Source organism: Eublepharis macularius, chromosome 15 (assembly GCF_028583425.1).
Source record: "Eublepharis macularius isolate TG4126 chromosome 15, MPM_Emac_v1.0, whole genome shotgun sequence".
In the NCBI taxonomy this organism is placed as follows: domain Eukaryota; kingdom Metazoa; phylum Chordata; class Lepidosauria; order Squamata; family Eublepharidae; genus Eublepharis; species Eublepharis macularius.
In genome coordinates, this window is record NC_072804.1 from 29674644 (window position 1) to 29693411 (window position 18768).

At 46.9% G+C, this 18768-nt stretch overlaps 1 protein-coding gene across 1 annotated transcript; it reads left to right on the forward strand.

The window, feature by feature from the left end:
* Positions 1-3009: 3009 nt before the first annotated feature.
* Positions 3010-17223, forward strand: SLC30A2 (solute carrier family 30 member 2). The gene is made up of 8 exons (XM_054999251.1): positions 3010-3110; positions 6069-6283; positions 7073-7219; positions 10117-10270; positions 11278-11434; positions 12264-12369; positions 13866-14000; positions 16784-17223. Exons 1-8 carry the CDS (start codon positions 3055-3057, stop codon positions 16927-16929), a joined length of 1116 nt encoding a protein of 371 aa, XP_054855226.1. The 5' UTR covers positions 3010-3054; the 3' UTR covers positions 16930-17223.
* Positions 17224-18768: the final 1545 nt, after the last annotated feature.

Genomic DNA, 18768 nt, shown 5'->3' on the forward strand with positions numbered 1-18768 from the left:
TCTTGTTACCAAAAATGGTTTTGTTCTAGTGGTGGCAGCTGTAGCATCAGTTAGGAAACAAACTACGGACCTCACTGCCACAAGATGGTGTAGCAGCCATTGACCCAGACCACCTTAAAAATTATTAAAGAAAACAGGGCCAGGACGGAAGAGGTATTAGCTACATTATGCTTTTGATTACCAAATACTAGTTTAGCTATCACACAATTAGGCATCCACTAGATGTAGAGTTGCCAGCGCTTGAAATCAAAATCTTGGTACTGGGTCAGGGCCTTGGACCAGAGCCCAGCATCACTCTGGAAACAGCTGGAAGGGCAGACCTTAACAGTTCGGGTTAGTCCAAGGATAGAGCTTTATGTATTGCTGCGGATTATGGGTCAAGCCTTTGTCTGTTCCCAGTGCGATGCAGTGAAATTGCCAGGTTCAGACCATAGAGATCTAGATTTGAACCCTGCTCAGCCACCAAGTTAATTGGGCAATCTTGGGCAATAGGGGTATTATTCAGATCCAGGTATCTGGATTATTGTACACATTTGGTATTCCTGATATTCAGGTCCAAACATACCAATACAGTATTTGGATCTGCAGTTTTATTCGGGAATCCAAATATATCCAGCTTCATTATTATGGGAGAACCTATCAGGGGCATGGGAGGTAGGATTTTGTGCAAACTTCACCAAAATCACAGGAAACCTAGTCCCTCCTGTTCACTTCAGACCCACCAAGTTTCAAGAAGATTGGACCAAGGGGGTCAATTCTATGGGTCCCTGAACAAGGTACCCCCAGTCACATTCCATTGTTTCTGGGTGGGGGTGTGAATTCCAAGGATTTCCAGGACAAAAAAACGTTAAACACACAAGGGTAATCTCTGGCAAAAATCCAATCCCAATGCAAGCTGAACCAACAAAGCCCAACAGAACCAATGCCAAACCAGAGAATCTGAGTAGAACCAAAGTGAAGCAAAGGACATTGTTGCAAGATCAACAGAACCAGTGTCATTTGCAAAAGTCCACTAGAGCCAACTGCAATGCAGAACAACAGCAACTCTTAAAATATATAACAACTCCTTAAATATTAAACCACTTCAACAAGCAAAAAGCAACCTGCCCCCCACAACAGCAAATCTTAATATATAACAATTAACAGCAACTCTTTAGATATTAAACCAATAAGCAAAAAGCAATCTACCTCCCTCATAACAAGTATTATACAACCACAAGAAAACAAGCAAAAAGCACCCGCACAACAGCAAAAGCAATTAAATAAAGTTTAAGAAGCAATATATTGTCAAAGCAAGTTAAGAAGCAAGTTTAAAAGAAAAAGCTCACCCCTTTCCCCATCCTTGCCCTCCCCCTCCCCAACACAACCCCTCTCTCCCCAAACAACAGGGGAAATGATTCTACAACTTAAACCAGGCAGAAGTTCCTCAGGTGGTTCTCCAGGCAGACAGGTAGCAATTCCTCAGGTCATCATCCAGGCAGGCAGCAGTAGTAATCCAAGGACCAGAAGGTTCAAAAGGTAGTGGAAATTCCAAAAGGCAAACTCCAGAGTCTAAGAGCTCTCACATCATACTCTCCAGAAATCTCACTCAAAATGGAGTCTGCTCTGAGCCAGGCCTACTTTTATGTTCTTCCATGAATTTGAAAAAAGGTCTCTAGTCAAAGAATCCCTGTGATTGGCCAGACAGCTAGAGCTTCTCCACCCATAGGTCAAACACTCACTCCCCCCTGCCTTACACCCCCTTCCCCCTGATGTTGGGTGGGGGGGGGAGCCGATGAAAGAACAGCAAAGAGAGGCCAGCCAGGTTTAAAATAGCTCGTGTGGTGATTCCCAAATAATTTGGGTATATTTGGGGATCCAGTGTTCAGTATACCCAAATAAATCTCAATGTATTCAGGTATGGCAAATACAGCCAAATAATATAGGTACAGAATTATTCAGGTATATTTTCTATTCAGGAATACAGAATCACACACCTTTCTTAGGCAAGTTTGTGAACCTTCTTCACAGGGTTGTGAGGACTGTCCTGTTTTGAGGGGAGAGGTTCAGTGGAAGAGCTCCTGCTTTGCATATAGAGAGATCCCAAGTCCAAAATATTTCAGGAAGTCAGGATACCCCTCTCTGCTGGAGACACAGGAAAACTACTGCAAGCCTGGGTTTATTTGTTTATTTATTATCACAAAAAATGGGCTACGGCAGCTAACAAATTAAAATCCACATATTAAAATCACCTCTTAAAAACCATTAATACTACCAAAAACATATTAAAACCACAGCTAAAATATAGTAACAATTAAAATGTTGCACAGGAAGGAGGGACCCAGGGGCCTTCATTTCACTCAGGGACCTGTCATTTCAGTGCCAGAGCCCTTCCGATACTCCACCCCGGGAGTATCAGGTACCCCTGGTACCTGCCGATCCAGTCCCTGAATAGTCTAACCGGGTCTCAAGATCATCCTTCAAAATCCATTCCACATTTTCTTTGCAACTTTTTTTGTGCTGTAATGTATTTCAGTGGAGTCCATGCAAGTAAATTGGCATTCCTGGTTCCCGTTATTTCCAATGGGCGTTCAAACCTCTCCCATTGTTTCCAATGGGCAATCCTGTCGTTCCTTTTAGTACATCCCAGCAAGATCTGCGATTGGTTTGAGGTATTATCGGGGTGTCACCCAGGAATAGAGATGCGTGCTGTGAACGGATCGCACCTTTTTTTTAAAAAAAGGATCCGTGTGTTAAAGAAGGACGAGGAGGCGCCTTTCTTTTGGGGCCGGCCTCGCCTCCTCCCCGCTGGGATCCTTCTGCGCCGGGTGGGGCGCGAGGCGGCTTCGGCCCTTCCGCACGCGGCGCTCGGAGCGCTTGCAAACTTTGCAGCCGGGACTAGCGGCCGCCGGCCGAACTTTTGCGCACGCCCGCGGCGTTTCCACACGGGCTACTGCGAGGAGATAAGAAGGCAGCGCCCAGCAGAGAGAGCTCGGGGGTCGCGGGACGGGGCCGAGAAGCCGGGCGGAAGGGAGGGGGGCCGAGGCAGGGCTCAGCTCGCACCTGCCGCGGAGGATGGAGCCGGGCGACGCGGGAGAGAAGAGCCCCCTCCTGAAAGGGCCAGCAGCCAGGTGGGTGGACCCCGAGGGCTCCCACCCGTCGCTTCCCGGTGTTGCGCTCTCTGTTTGCTCCGAAGTCCGTTCCACTGACGCCTGGGGCGGGAGGGGGGTTTCATCGGCGTCCAGCTGTGCGGCCTGAGCTTCAGCAAGCTTACTCTGAAGTAAGCCCCTCGGGGTTTTGTTCCCAAGTAAGGGAACAAATTGCTTCTTGCACGGATTTGGGGAGGTGGGGTTGTGTTCCCCTCCCTTTCACCCAGCACCCAACTCTGCCTATTCCCCCCCCCATTTGACTGTTGAGTGAAAAAGGCTAGAGTCCCCCTCCCCTCTGCTCAGCAGTCCAATAGATGAAGCTTTTCCTAACATAAATGGCGGGAAGGAGGGAAGCTGCATCTGTTGAATGTCTGTCAAAGGTGAGGAAGCCAACAATGGTACCCTGGGATGTAGGTCACCGTATGTCCAAGGAGAAAATAATCTCTCTGAAGTAAATTTAATATCCCTTATCTTAACAATGAAGGTGGCTAAAAATGACACCCCCCGCACCCCGATATTGTCTCAGGTGACCGTTGGTTCTCACTGCATTGGGGATCCTGGGTGGTGAATGGGACCGGGGGGGGGGCATTAAGTAGACAACCACAGTTCAGTTAAAATATGGGTATTTGTTCTTATGGAATTGAGCATGAAATTGGATTAAAAGACTTGGAGAGATCCTGATGTTTCACTGATAAAACGCAGTGGTATTTTTAATAAAAATCTGCAAGCCATGGAATTGTTGAGAAAAGATAAGTTCAGCTTAGTTTCCACCACAGGCGCGATCTCATTCTTCCTCCAGCAACCTAATTCATGGTTCTCTTGTTCTTCACTGTGTCTTCACAACAACCCTGTAAGGTTGATTGGGGCTCAGAGAGGCCAAGTTGCTCATGGCTGAGTGGGGTTTTTAAACCCAGGGTTTCCTGGTTGCTGTCTGATGCTCTGCTCTCTACCCCAGATTGTACCCTAAACCCAAAATGGATCTCTTCTTCCCAGGTTCCTTTAAGTTGGGTCTGTATAGGAGAGCAGCCTGGTGGGTCATGCTCTTCCTGGGTCAGGTCTGTCTGTCTCTTACTGTCTCTGCCTGCTCTTCATTGCACATAACCATGCCTGAAAGTTGGGACCACTTTGGGGAAAAACCAAACTGGTTGCAAGGTTTTCTTGCAAAACTTTGGGAACTCTTTAGCTACTGGTTATCGTGTCTTGAGTGGTACACTCAGCAATGCAGAGTTCAAGAAAGTTCACGGTGATTTAAAAAAATGTGATGAACCCCTTTGTGGGACCATTTGACCGATTATGGCTCTAGCTTTTTAAATATTTGATAAAAGCACTGTGCTAATGAGCCTGGTTATGAATCTTTTTTAAAAAATGCACTGTATTTAATATGGATGCCAGTTTTTAGGAATCTGGAGAGTTTTTCTAGTTCTGCACTTACAAGTGCAATTAAACAGAGAGACCAATTAAGTATGTCCTTTGGAGTGCCTTGTGGATTGCGGTGTTTGCCTCTTTGGCCCCCGTAAAGTTTCTAGAGCTGAGAAATGAGGGAAGGAACCTTGGAGATCAGGGTGAAGCCTAGTGAAGTATGGGTGAAATCTGGTGGCAACTCAGGAAGGGAATACTACCTACTGGGTTGTGGCAGAAGCTGAAAGTAGCCCTATTGTGTGTTATGTGCTGTCAAGTCGCCTCTGACCTATGGCGACCCTATGAACGAAAGACTTCCAAAACATCCTATCATTAACAGACTTGCTCAGATCTTGCAAACTGGAGGCTGTGGCTTCTTTTATTGAGTCAAGCCATTTAGACACAGAACTAATTGCTGAAGCTCTCTGCAGAAAATAGCCTTTGGTCCCTTTCCCTGGGTCTCAAGAATGTGGCTAAATCCTTAAGACCTGGCAAGTCCACTTCCTCTCCCCATACAATTCTGGCAGGATCTGCAACCTGCAGATTGGAAGGAGGGGGCGCATATTAGTAAAGCACTTTCTCTGTTCTGTAATTTCTCTGATTTTTTTTCCCAGTGAGTGTGCAAGCACACCCTTACGGGCCTCATAGAGGCACCTTATCAAAATCTGAGATATCAGTAAAGCTAAACTCGTAGGTGAGAGTTCCCAAAGCTAAGCTTTGCATTGGCAAAATGCTCCATATTGTCAGGCTGGTTATTCAGACAGAAGTCCTAATGAATACCATGAGACTTAGTCTCTAATAAATGCACTCTGGTAGCAGCTAGACTTCATGTCTGATGTATGTGCACGGAGTATGTGCTGATCCCCAAGTATGAATGTGCTTTTTGCATCTTGCAGCTCAGATCTTGGATCCAAGAAAGACAAGCAGCTTTGGGGTGCTAGGTAACTGTTGTTCCACTTTGAACGGGAAACCAACAACAGTTCCCTACTTCTTAGCAATCACTCCCTTAGCCATTGCTTTCATGCACAGAACAACAGCCCTTGCAAGGCGCTGGGACTTTTAACCTCTTTCCCTTGCAAACATTACACCTTCCCCACCTTTCTTTGTACAATTTGGTCATACCAAGTTTCTAGCCCTCTTGATTGAGAAGATACAGCAGCAAAGTAAATATTCAGTGAAAGAATCCATGAAGGTGTTGCTGGGTAAGATTTTTCATAGCCAGTAAGGAATAGCTTGTTCTTGCCATGATGAGTGGAGGGTTGAATTTTTGCAAAGTGCTTGATTTGCCTGATTTACACAGGTTGCATCAACAGCTTTCTTGGTGCTGAATATTGATTGCTACATTAACATGCATTGCCCTGATTCTATATGCAGCAGTTTTTATGTTCCAAGCAGTGCACATCTCAAGTCATGGGAGGCTTGTGGTCCTTCAGTGTGGCATGTGATTACTGAGGGCACAGTTGAGGGGGAGCGCCTTGGACCTCAGTTGTCAAGTGACTTAGAGATTCTCTTTTTTAAAAAGTTGCCCTTTTTGTGGCTCAGTTCTTATTTAGGGATTTCGAGAAGCAGTTTCCATGGTTCGATGCTTGGCTATGTCCCAGACCTCTCTGCCATTGAACTGGGCCTGAAAGGAAATCAGCATTGCCATTCCAGCTGGGCTTCTGGTAACAGCTACGACTATGAAAGAGAGAGCGCACGGAGGAAGCTGTACATGGCCTCTGTGATCTGCTTGGTCTTCATGATAGGGGAAGTTGTGGGTAAGACGCCAGAGCTTGTCATGCTGTGCAGTTTCCTAGGAAGCAACCACAAAACTATGAGCAACTCAGAGTAGTTATGGCATCCCATTAAAGAGGATGCCTGGCCAGAGGGACTCCACACCTGATCTGCCACCATCCTTCCTTCACCCTCTAACCTATCTGTGGGCCCCTTTTTAACTCTTTCTTTCTGTGCTGCTACCAGTTGTTCCTGCTCTGACAGCACGTTTCCCCAGGACATTGCACATGGATGTGCATTCTTGTTCCATGTTAAAGGCCAGAGGGTGTGTGCAGGGACGACTTTGTTTATGCTTGAGCAGTATGCTAAGAAAATGCAGTGGCCAGAACTAGAGCACTTGGGGAAAAGTAGGAATGCCGGACTGGGGATGTGTGCATGTCCTGGGGTGGCCAGAGGATGAAGGGGAGAATCTGGGCAAATCTGCGGAAACAAACCATGCTGGCTTACACTGCCCACATGAATATTTATGGGGAATGAGCAAGCAGCTTTCAGATCTGTCAGCTCATTCTCAGGGGGAGCTGCCCTATGTGGAAATGCCATGCGGCGCAGTCTTCCTTTGGAAAGCAGCAGAGGAGACTGAATGCCAAACGGTGCCCTCATTTCAAAAACTCCTTGCACTTAGAAAACAAATATGGCAGGGAGAAGATCTCTTCTCTGATGTGCTAGTTTTACACCTTCCTGCCACTGGAAGAAGAGCCAAAGAGCCTCGTGGTTCTGATCTGAGCTGTCAAGGGTCCATAATGCTTCTTTCCACGTCCTGTGCCTCTCCCCAGGGGGATATTTTGCCCATAGCTTGGCCATCATGACGGATGCAGCCCATCTACTGACCGACTTTGCCAGCATGATGATCAGCCTTTTCTCCCTCTGGATGTCGTCCCGTCCGGCCACCAAGACAATGAACTTTGGCTGGCATCGGGCAGGTAACTTGAACAGAATGGTGTTTAGCCTTGGATGGATTAGGAGGGGAAGACCTTGCTTCCTGCAGGAACGCAGTTCTGTGATGTAGTTCTGGCCTCAGCCTTTCTGACTCTTGCTGTTCTCCCCCTCCCCCTGCCATGCCTCCTACCTCCCCCAGTTCTGCCCCAACCCCCAACCCCCTTTTTAATAAACAGTTGCAAATTAATTTGCAGTTGGCCAGAGGTGGTCCCCAAATGTGTCCAGACTCTCATGGGCTGGGACCTTCAAAGCCCTATCCTTTGGGTCATGGACACCGAAAGAGCTGCTGTTTTGTTGCCTTTGGGAAGGCACTGATACTACTGCACGTGCACAGAACACTAGGGAGCCACTCCTCTTGCCTCTCTTCACATGCGCACTGAGTGAAATGGCAGTGTGGTGGTGTGAGGTCACCCTGTTGTGGAAGGTATCCCTTTTCAGCGTTCGGAGAACTCCACCTTTTCCTGTCATGTGACTCTGTCGCATTATTTTGATGATGTGCTTTTTTCTCCTGCTTGCAATTGAGAGCTAAGCTACAAGTGACGCCTGACACAGGTTGGACACTTGTCAGCTTCCCTCAAGTTTTGATGGGAAATGTAGGCGTCCTGGTCTTGCAGCTGTAACGGAGAGCCAAGCTGTAAAACCAGGACGCCTACATTTCCCATCAAAACTTGAGGGAAGCTGGCAAGTGTCCAACCTGTGTCAGGTGTCACTTGTAGCTTGGCTCTCAGTTGGCACCATGAACCCACTTCCTAACCTCACAACTGAAGCACGCTGACTGTGATCAGCTCAGATCTTTGTATGTTTAATGGGCTTTCTTCTGCCAGTCCGCGTCCAGTAGGTCCTTTCCTGTGCTGCAGCTCTTTCCAGCCATCCAGAAAGATCATTGCTGAAGTTGCAGGATCTGTCCTGAGAAACAACCTCACAGGTTGTGAGAAGCAATGAAAGGCAAGTAGTTGAAATCGCTCTTCCGCAGACGCTGCTGAGGGAAGGGGTGATGTTTCATTCCCTCTCCCTTCACACTCCATCTTACTGATCTTCACAGCTGTTACTCTGAATGGATCCTGCAACCTCAAGAACCATCAGTCCAGAGTTGGAAAGAGCTGCACTGATTGAGAATGTGGGAGAATTCACGTGCCTTCAGCATGTGGATAGGAGGATACTGCCCCTGAGTAGCAAGTCTCCCTGTGAGTCTTTCTACATGAGACACCTCGGCATGTGTTTGTCAAATGTAGGGAGAGGCAATGTTAGCTGGGAATCGTAGTTTAAAAAGACACAGCAGGCAGAGATTGCACCTCAGAGGGATTGTCAAATTCATCTTCCCCTCCAGGAAGGCTCTGACAGTTTCATCTCTGCTGTCTAAAACTGTGTGGGACAGGGAAGGAGAGATGGAACAGAGGACAGAGAGGGATGGAAATGGGCTGGAGCTGCCTTCCAGAGCCAGGCTTGGATCTGAAGAGGTTATAATTGGCTGAAGTTTCCCTTCTGGCATTTCATAGCCCCTTCACATAGCTTCAGTGTATAGCACAGTCATCGCCCTGCCATTGGCTCTGTCTTTTTAAACTACCCTTCCCAGCTAACATTGCATCTCCCAGCACGTTCTTCACGTGCCAGATGTCTTGTGTAGAGAGACTGTGTGTTTGAAAGTGTACTGTACTTCTGGCTCTGTTTCAAAATCACTCTGTTGCTTGATAACCTCTGAACTCTATGGAGTAGATGGCAGGAGAGATTTCCTAATAAATATTTGGCACTGTTGCAGCCACTAACATGAGTGTGCCGGAAATTGGAATGGTCCTCTGGCTGTCAGGTGCAATCATGGAATTGTCTGCAAAAGGAGAACAGTCCAGAGTAGTTTAGTTGGCATCGCTCAGGACTTAACTCCCTAGTAACTGTGTTGAAGGTCAAGCTGCCAGGCAGTGTCCACTTGATAGTTTCTCTAGCCCCTTCTGGACATAACTGCTCACTTTTCTTGAAGTCAAGCTGAAAGGCATGGAATCAGCTTGTATGTGGCCATTTGCACTTCGTCAGAACAGTGATGAATTTGTTCCTGCCTCCTTCTCTGTTGCCCCCAAGCATTTGTTTTTCCACCATGGGATAAAAAGAGAATCTAAAGCTCAATTATTTCTGATACCCAGATATTCAGCCTCCTATACAATATTACCACCAGTGCCAAAGCAAAAAGAATAAATAGGAAACTTCCCACTGCCTGCTTTCAAACCAGCGATTCATTGATGGACTTTTTAAAAAGTGTAGGGAGACACAGTGTTAGCAGGAAATCTTTCAAATCAGCGATTCATTGACTGGACTTAAAAAAAAAATTAAAAGAGGAAAGAAGGGAGGGGGGAAGAATGGAAAGGAGGACAGAGGGAGTGGCTAGCTAGTCAAGAGTAACCAATCACAATACAGTAGGCTGGCAGGGGGTGGGGGGAGGAGGGGGGAGCACCAAAAACGGAATAATGAGTATGCACGGGGGAAACAGCAGAATGCAAAGTGGATTTTTTTAATAAGTTGTGGTATAAGTGCTGCCAGGAAAGTTAAGGAAAAGCTGCATAGTGGCCAGAGTGACTACTCATGGTGGCAAATCTGGTGCAGATGGTCATGAAAAAAACATTGCAGTGTGGGAACTGATCCAGTGAAATAGACCTGTGCAGACACAAGTTTCTGTCATTGACATGCAGCTGACAAGGGGAGGGGCCATGGCTAGAGCACCCAGAGCATCTGCTTGGCTTGCAGAAGGTCTCAGGTTCAATCCCCAGCATCTCTAGTGAAACAGATCAGGTAGGAGGTGAGGTAAAAGGGTGGTGTAGACAAGACTGGCCTTGATAGACAAGTCATCTGGTCCCATGTTGGGCAGCTTCAATCTGACCTTTTTCCCCCCCTGCAGAGATTTTGGGAGCCCTCCTGTCAGTGCTGTCCATCTGGGTTGTGACAGGTGTCTTGGTCTACCTGGCAGTCCAGCGGCTGCTGTCGGGCGAGTATGAGATAGACGGGGAAGCAATGCTCATCACCTCTGCCTGTGCAGTGGCAGTGAATATCATGTACGTAAGAATCACGTTTGAAAGTTGCCGTGGAGGGTCCCGACTGATGGAAGTGACCTTAGCAGCCAGCCATGGAGGCCTCGTGGATGGGCTGCTGGTAGTTTTGGCCTGGGAACCATGGGCTGAGCCAACGAGCTCAGGCCTCAGTCAAGGGAAAAGCCCCCCTCCCCCCTTGCCCTGATGGCCTTTATATAATGCCCCTCTAATGTTTTTTGTGTGTGATTATATCCAGAAACACCCTGACTTGGATAGTCCCAGTGAACCTGATCTCGTCAGATCTCAGAAGCTAAGCAGGGTCAGCCTTGGGCCGATTCCAGATGACTAACCTTAAGTCGCTTCATGCCGCCCTCTTCCGGATCGCGACGGGGAAAATGCGAAATATCGCGTTTCCTCACGCGAGTTTTGCGCGTCGTCGCGCAAAACTCGCGCGAGGAAACGCGATATTTCGCATTTTCCCCGTCGCGATCCGGAAGAGGGCGGCATGAAGCGACTTAAGGTTAGTCATCTGGAATCGGCCTTGGTTAGTAATTGGATGGGAGACCTCCAACGAAGACCAGGGTTGCAGAGGCAGGCAATGGCAAACCACCTCTGATAGTCTCTTCCCATGAAAACCCCACTAGGGGTGACCATTAGGGATACTCTCCACCACCACCATGTTCAAAAGCAGCTGCACTCTGTCTGCATTTACTTCTCTTTCCCATTTCTGTTTGTGATGACTTTTTCAGATATGAGCAGTGGATTATAGGGGTAGGGCTTCTCCTCCAAGGCAAATCTGCCTTTCTTTGTAGCTTGGCTCACTTCCTTGAGTCACCTGCCACTTTTGTACTGTGGGCTATGAGAAGTTGAAGTATGAACAGGTCTGCCTTAACGGGGTGGCTGCCAGTCCCATGGTTCTGAAAGGAGGGAACGGTGGTAAGGAATGGACTTGTGATGCCTTCCTTGCCCCTTGCGTTGCCAAGAATCTACATGGCTTTCTTTTCGGTCACTGTCTCCCTTGGTCTCTGTAGAATGGGAGTTTCTCTTCACCAGCCGGGACATGGGCACAGCCACCTCAGTCATGGGAAGGGGCAGAATACCAGCGTCCGGGCGGCATTCATCCATGTGGTCGGGGACCTTCTGCAGAGCATCGGGGTCTTGGTGGCAGCCTACATTATCTATTTCAAGGTAAGGGCCTACATTTGTTTTTGGGGGGAAGGCCTTGGCCTGAGTGACAACCTTGCTATATGGAGAATCCTCACTGCAGAAGTAATAATAGTAATAACAACAACAACAACAACAACATTCGATTTATATACCACCCTTCAGGATGACTCAACACCCACTCAGAGCGGGTTACAAAGTAAATTATTATTATCCCCACAACAAACACCCTGTGAGGTAGGTGGGACTGAGAGAGCTCCTAGAAGCTGTAACTGACCCAAGGTCACCCAGCTGGCTTCAAGTGGAGGAGTGGGGAATCCAACCCGGTTCTCCGGATTAGAGTCCCACACTCTTAACTACTACACCAAACCACAACACCAAACTAGCTCCATGATCAAGCAGTGTACAGTTTGCAGGTGGCAAGTCCCAGGGTTGGTCTTTGGCATCTTCAGTTCCGGGGTCTGAGCTAACAGATGCTGAGAAAGAACTTTACCTGGAAGATCAACTAGACCTTTCTGTTTTTTCCCATGTTCGCTTTCAATTTCTTTTTGCTTTTGCAAATGCATAGTGTACTCCAGAATGGCTTTATCAAGGAGGAAAGTGGTGGCGGTAGAACAGGCAATTTAACCCTTTCCTCCTCTGCCACTTTCTTACTGGAAAAAGCCGTGCATGAGCTGCTTTTACCCCAGTGAAGGGATAACCTGTAAGTCCCCCCCGCCCCAGCATATTTGAGTCATAGGTTTGTTCAGTCGAGCTGGTCTGCCTACTCCCAAGGGTCATGTAATACTTCTCCAGTGCCAGGTGTTATACAGCGCAGGGGCAGCAGTATAACTCTGTGTTCTCATCCTTCCAGCCAGAGCTGAAGTATGTGGATCCCATCTGCACCTTCCTGTTTTCCATCCTCGTCCTTGGAACGACGCTGAGCATTCTCCGAGACGTGGTCCTCGTGCTGATGGAAGGTAAAATCTCTTTGCGTGTGAAAGGGAAAAGATTGCATTGGATTAGGAAGAAGGATTTCTTCCCTGTTTATATTCAAGACGTTGTTTCCTTGTGCAAATTTACTTGCCAGAATTGCTTCATCAAAGAGGCGAACCATGTGGGGAAGGGGAAGATTTAACCCTTCCTTCTCCCATGGTTTTCTCACTAGAAAAAGTCACCAACAGGCCGCTTTTATGCCCCTCCCCATCAAAAAAAGGGGAAACTTAACATGTACCCAGGGGTCATTTCGTAGAAAAAGAGCTGGAGGAAATCATTAGCATAGCTCATTAGGATAACTCATTCGCATATGCCACGCCCCTTCCCATCACCGGAAGTGTGTCATTGCCATAACTGATTTGCATATGCCACACCCCCTGACATCACCTATCCTGGCTCTTTTGGACCCAATCCTGGCCGTTCAGGGCCGAAATTGGGCCAAAAATGGCAAAAAGAGGCTGAAAAATGGCTGAAAAGGGGCCCAAAATGGTCAGGATTGGGCCACTGCTGAGTGGAAGAGTGATCCACCACCCGTCAGAGGCCTAATTCGGGCTGTTTTGGCCCCAGTCCCGGATGAAACGGGCCCAAAATGGCCAAGAGTCAGGTGGGCGGGGCCACCTGACATGTGACCTCTTTGGGGAACTGCCGGAACTGCGTTACTGTGCATTCCCCCTTGAAATGAGCCCTGCATGTACCTGCACTCTTTCCCCCCAGAACAGCGACTCCTTCTAGTGAGAAATTTGCAGGGGAGGAAAGGGTTAAAGATTATTCCCCCCCCCCTCAAAAAGAAAAACCCTTTTCTCCTCCTTGAGAAAGCAATCCCAAGCAATTGAATTTGCAAAAGGGGGGGGAGTTGTGCTAAAATATATACACAAGAAATAATAATGTATTATTGAGCCCTGAAACATCCCTGTGGTCCGGAATATTTGTGTGAATTAAGTAACACGTCTTTATTCAGTTATATTTCTAGCCTGATAGTTCAGGGGCAGGTGATAATATACTGCTGCTCTGCTGTCACAGCCACCAAAAGCCAGCTTGATTTATAAGCTTCTACCACACCTCCTGGAAGATGTACATGCTCAGGTTTTGGAGAGGCTTCAAGGAAAGGAAAGTAGCCAGTTCCCAAAGCTGAGAGCCTGCTACTGAGATATATTATTTTACTTAAGTAATCTTAAAAGTAAAGTGTCGTTCATCTGTGGTACCTTGCATGTCTAGAAGCTGAGAGTCAGGTTTGCTTTGTACAGCTCAGGAAAGCAGAATATTACCTCCATGTTTGTCCCTTTTATTTCAGAACAAAAGTACTGCTTGTTAACTTCTCTTTTTTAAAAAAAAAAATGAGAGCTGAAAATATTAAGAGGAAGCCTGGAACATTGCACACCCTGCCCCACGCCATCCTGCAGTCCTGGAATAAAACTTGTCCTTTAAGCACTATCCCCAATTGCTGGCATCTAACTGGTCTCTCCCTCTTGCTCTTGTGCAGGCAAACCCAAGGGCGTGGATTTTAATGAAGTGAAGACAATTCTGCTGTCCATCAGTGGTGTAAAAGCCCTTCACAGCCTCCACATATGGGCCTTAACCGTGTCTCAACCAGTCTTGTCGGTCCACATTGCAATCAGTAAGTTGCAACTCGAAGCTGCAGTTTGGAGGCTTACTGGGCACAGCCACCTTGATCCCTGTGGATGTAGGATGGTGTCTCCAGAGGGGGTGGGTACGCAGGGTGGGGATATACAGCTCGAAGGGCCAGGCACATGCCCAAAGTGGTTGGAATGGCCCACCAAGCAGAGCCTGGGACTTGGAGCAAAAACCGAGGAGGCCAAGCTCGTGCATCTCTATCTGTTTATAAAATACAAATTACAGCCCCAGTTTGCATCAGGGCTGCGCACCCCTCAATTTTCACTCAGTCTCTATATAAACAAGACTGGATTTGCTGCTTGGGTGCTAGCAATTTAAAGGTAAAAAAATAATGCACATTTCTAAAGGACATGCCGCCACCCCCCCCCCCCCACTTTACAAATGGTAGGAGAGTTGAGGAGCTAATTTGAGGAGCAGAACTGAGTGGAAGATGAAGGGTTAAGTCCCCTCTCCCTTCTCTGCATGACTCACGTCAGGACCATCACTGCATGGCCACCCAGAGGTGGGGGGAAGGAAGGAAGCCATTCAAGCAGCCAGCAGAGGGGGTGGAGGGCTGCAAGGCCTGTGGCACTGTCTCTGAAAACTTCAGTGCCCAGGTAAAATTGCATCAGTGGCCACTGGAATGAACCCGTGCCTGATGTAACATTTAGCTTGATCCAACCACGAGCTTCCGCAGTAGAGTGAGGATTCGAACTTGGGTCCTCCAGATCTAATCAAACACTGTAATCACTACTACACAACACTGCTTCTCCTAGAAAGCAATGGGGGTAGGGGAGGAGAGCAGAGGATCTCATAGTCGAGGGTACTGGAGGTAGCCTATGAAGAAGCTGATTGTGGAATGAGATTCTGTGTGGTTTTGGCATGTACAGACAACAAAAAGGAGAGAAAAACAACAGTGCTGCAAACTAAGGGTGACCAAGAAGGTTGGAACAATAACAAAAAAAAATTGTGGAAAATAACGTAAAATATGAATTAAAAACACGGGTATAAAATTTAATTAGAAATACATAGATTAGATTAAAAACATCATGTGGTTTTACATGTACTTACTAAAGCCTTATATATATATATATATATATATATATATATATATATATATATATATATACATAAAATAAAATAAAATAAAATCACTAATGTATAGGTATAATAGTACAACTCATTGCCATATGTTCAGAACCAATAAAACCCAGCCTTCCTCAGTAGTATACAAACATCAGAGCAGTCCATCAGTAAAACGCACAAATTTATTAAACATACATGACCTAGCACACAATGAATCTGGAACAGAGAAAAGAAAAAGGGGGGCAGGGGACAAAAATGTGTAAAGGTTAATAACTGGAAAATAAATAGAAAACCAGTATCAAATAAATATATTTCAGTGAAATTACTCATGCTGAGATGATCCAGCCCTGGGGTCTTTTCATCTGATGGCATTGTGAAACGGCCCCATAGGATTGGATGTGAGGGCAATCTGGCTGTGACATCTGTCACCCCATTGATCGCCAGGGTTGATTCGGCTGATCTGGCTGGCTAGGCGGGTGTCCCCTTCCTCCCTCGCCGCTCCATGTGTGTCCCTCCCGAAGCTGCGCGCTCGGTGGAAGAGGACGACCATCCCAGATAGAAGGAGTGTGCCGTTCTTTGGTCCAAGGGTATACGATAGCTGCGCTCCCCTGCTAGAACCTCCAAACAAGCTCAAGATTGGATGTTGCAGTTTTTAACATCACAAGCCCGGGGGGGGGCGGGGGGAGATTCGTGTGAACTTTCTCCAAAGTGTGACATAGAAGAGAGTGGCTCAGGGTCAATGTTGGGGGCAGGGGGAGAGTGGAGGTTGCATGTTGCCTGCCCAGTCATCTGTTTTCTCCAGTAACTTATTTTTGAGTAAAGAGAGAAAAGTGTTCTCTGGAGGCCCCAGCGGGAAGGGATGCAAGTGGCTGGCCTCAAGTATTTTGGTGCCAGAGGCAGATCCCGGGGGAATTTCTCCTGCTCAGGCAGGGCTGTTCCTTTCCAGTGGGGCTTATGCTTGAGGACTTCCCTGTGAATTGTATCCACAATGGACTAGATTGGTCTGCAGCTGTTCATAGATTCTCTTCTCAAGCCCTGTTCTCTGTGCTCCATCCTGCAAAGGTGAAGTGGGTGGTGAGCAGAGACAGGCCTTTTTCGGTGGTGGCTCCTCATCTATGGAACGTGTGTGCTTTGCCTTGAAGTTTCCAAGGACAATTTGAGCTGCCAAATGTTTAATGGTTCTAGGCTTTGTGCACTTGTATACTTTGGGGGTTTGGTTAACTTAAATGCTTTTGTTTTTTAATGATTTTTATTTTGTAAGCCACCTCGAGCAAGTCTCTGAAGAGATGAGGCTTGTAAAGGTTTTAAATACATAAATAATAGCACCCCAGATCCATGCTCTGATGCGGCCACCTCATTTTGCCTCCTGATATGGCTGCTTCTGAGCAAAAGGAAGTAAATAGCTGCTGTAGCACAGTGGTTAAGTGGTTGAGTTGCAAATTGGGACTCTGCTGGTTAGAATCCCACTACTGCCATGAGCTCAGCAGGTGGCCTTGGGTAACTCCTCTCAGTCCCAGCTCCCTAGTTGTAGTGTGAGGATAACAGCAACACTGACTTCGTTCATCGCTCTGAGTGGGCACTAATCTATCTAGCAAAGCGGTCTGTAAGCATGTTGTCGTTTTAGTAGTAAAACGGCTCTCTCTGTTCCTGAAAATGCTCTGCTCTATATTTGGTGCCCTCCTTCCTCTTCTTGCTTCCCAGATGAGAATGCAGAGGCACAGACCATCTTGAAGGAAGCCAGTTCCCGTCTGCAGGAGGCCTTCAACTTTCACACCACTACCATCCAGATAGAGAACTACTCGGAGGACATGAATGATTGTCAGGAATGCCAGAGCCCCTTGGACTGACTGATGGCCTCTGAGGAGGGTTGCTAAGCAACCCTCACTGGATGGCCTTGTCAAAACTGCTACCTCAGTCTTCCTATCACTGTGACTTTAAAATCTTGTGGCTTTCGGGCCGGTTGCGACCGGGGAGCATTCCAGGGTCACTCAAGGGGTGTTTGAGACTTCAGCAATGTGATTGTTTTCCACTGTATTTTGCATTTTAAGGAACCATCATGTTTTTTCTCCTGTTTGTTCATTAATGTCTCCTTTTCAGCCCATACAAGAAATGTCATTTTAAAAAATAGCCTGAAATTAAAACAGTGGAATCTGTCAGTCTGTTTATTGACTTTGCTGTGGCTTAAACTACTCCTTCTAAAGGGTTTCTTCTATTTCTAGGGTGTGTGTGCTTGTTGAGGGAGTCAGATGTGATTTTTTCCACTGCTGGGAGGGAAGAAAGGCTCGAAACGGTCTTGTGGCAGAAGCTTTTGATGTTGATATCCTTAACTCGGCATATGTACTAATTAAATCTTCAGTTGCTTCCCAAAGTCACTTCCTTTCTATTTAAGCCCATTTTCACAGTAGTTTTCCTGTGTCTTGCTTTTGCTCCCTTATCCACTCATAGAGATAATATTCCATTTAGCACTTACGTCTTTCAGTGCTGTCAAAGGCAATATTTTTTGACCTGTGGTTTTCAGGCTTGTGCAGTTTTATTGATTTGTGCCTGCTCAGTTCTTTTTTTTTTTTTAAAGTGGGTCACCATCATACCAAGTAAACTTGGCCTTGTGGCTCATCATCATTCCTAGCTAGGGTTGTGTGTGTGCTTTCCTGTAGTTGCCATATCCCTTACCCATGTTGCTGTCTGTAGATCAATTGTTTGCTTGAAAGCACAGGAGTAGGCCGGGCTGGGTTTATTTATCCTGGTCAGTTTGGCATCCCTATAACTCTCTGTGGCTGAAGCCAGACTCAGTAGTTTTGGACTCTTGTGTTTGTACCTTCAGAACACAGTATCAGCAGTTGTCAGGGTTGTGTAGTGGTTACTGTTGGATCAGGATCTGGGAGATCTAGGTTCAAATTTCTACTCTGCCACGAAAGCTTACTATAGGACCTTGGGACAGTCACACTCATTCAGCCTACCCTACCTCAGAGGACAGTCATGAAGATAAAATGGAGAAGGGGAGTATGTTGTAAGCCACTTTCGGTGCCCACTGGGAAGGAAGAGAGGGTAGAAATGAGGTAAATAAATTAAAAATTGCAAACTCAGGAGTCAGGCGGCTGATAAACCACTAGAGGGCCTCAGAGGCTTTATTATCTGGTATTTGAGGTCTGTGAAATTATTACCCTACAGTATTATCCTGCTGTGTGATAGGGACCGGAGTATGTTATTTGGATTAAGCCACAGCTCCATCCTGTCGCATTTGGATATGACTAGCTATGAGCAATCTTTCCCAGTGGTCTGGATTAAGTTCCAGAGTTTCTGCCTCCTTGGTTGGAGAGGTAAAGGTTTTCTTCTGCTTAACTTGGGCCATTTCCACACGTCCTTAAAGGGACGGCCCACTCACCAAACGCTGGTGACTTTTCTCCTTCACTCCACACGTCTCCGATTTCAAAATGGTATCAGGCCATTTGGCTTCTGTTTTTTCGGCATCTTTTTGGGGACGCAGGATGGGAAATTGCATCCTTAGAAAAGGTGCCAAAAAACCAGAAGCCTAACAGCTTGCTACCGTTTTGAAATCGGAGATGTGTGGAGTGAAGGAGAAAATCCAGCAGTGTTTGGTGAGTTCCTTTAGGGACGTGTGGAGACAGCCTCATGGTTCTTTTGTTGGTCTATGCAAAACTGTTACAACTTATCTCATCAGTCAACAT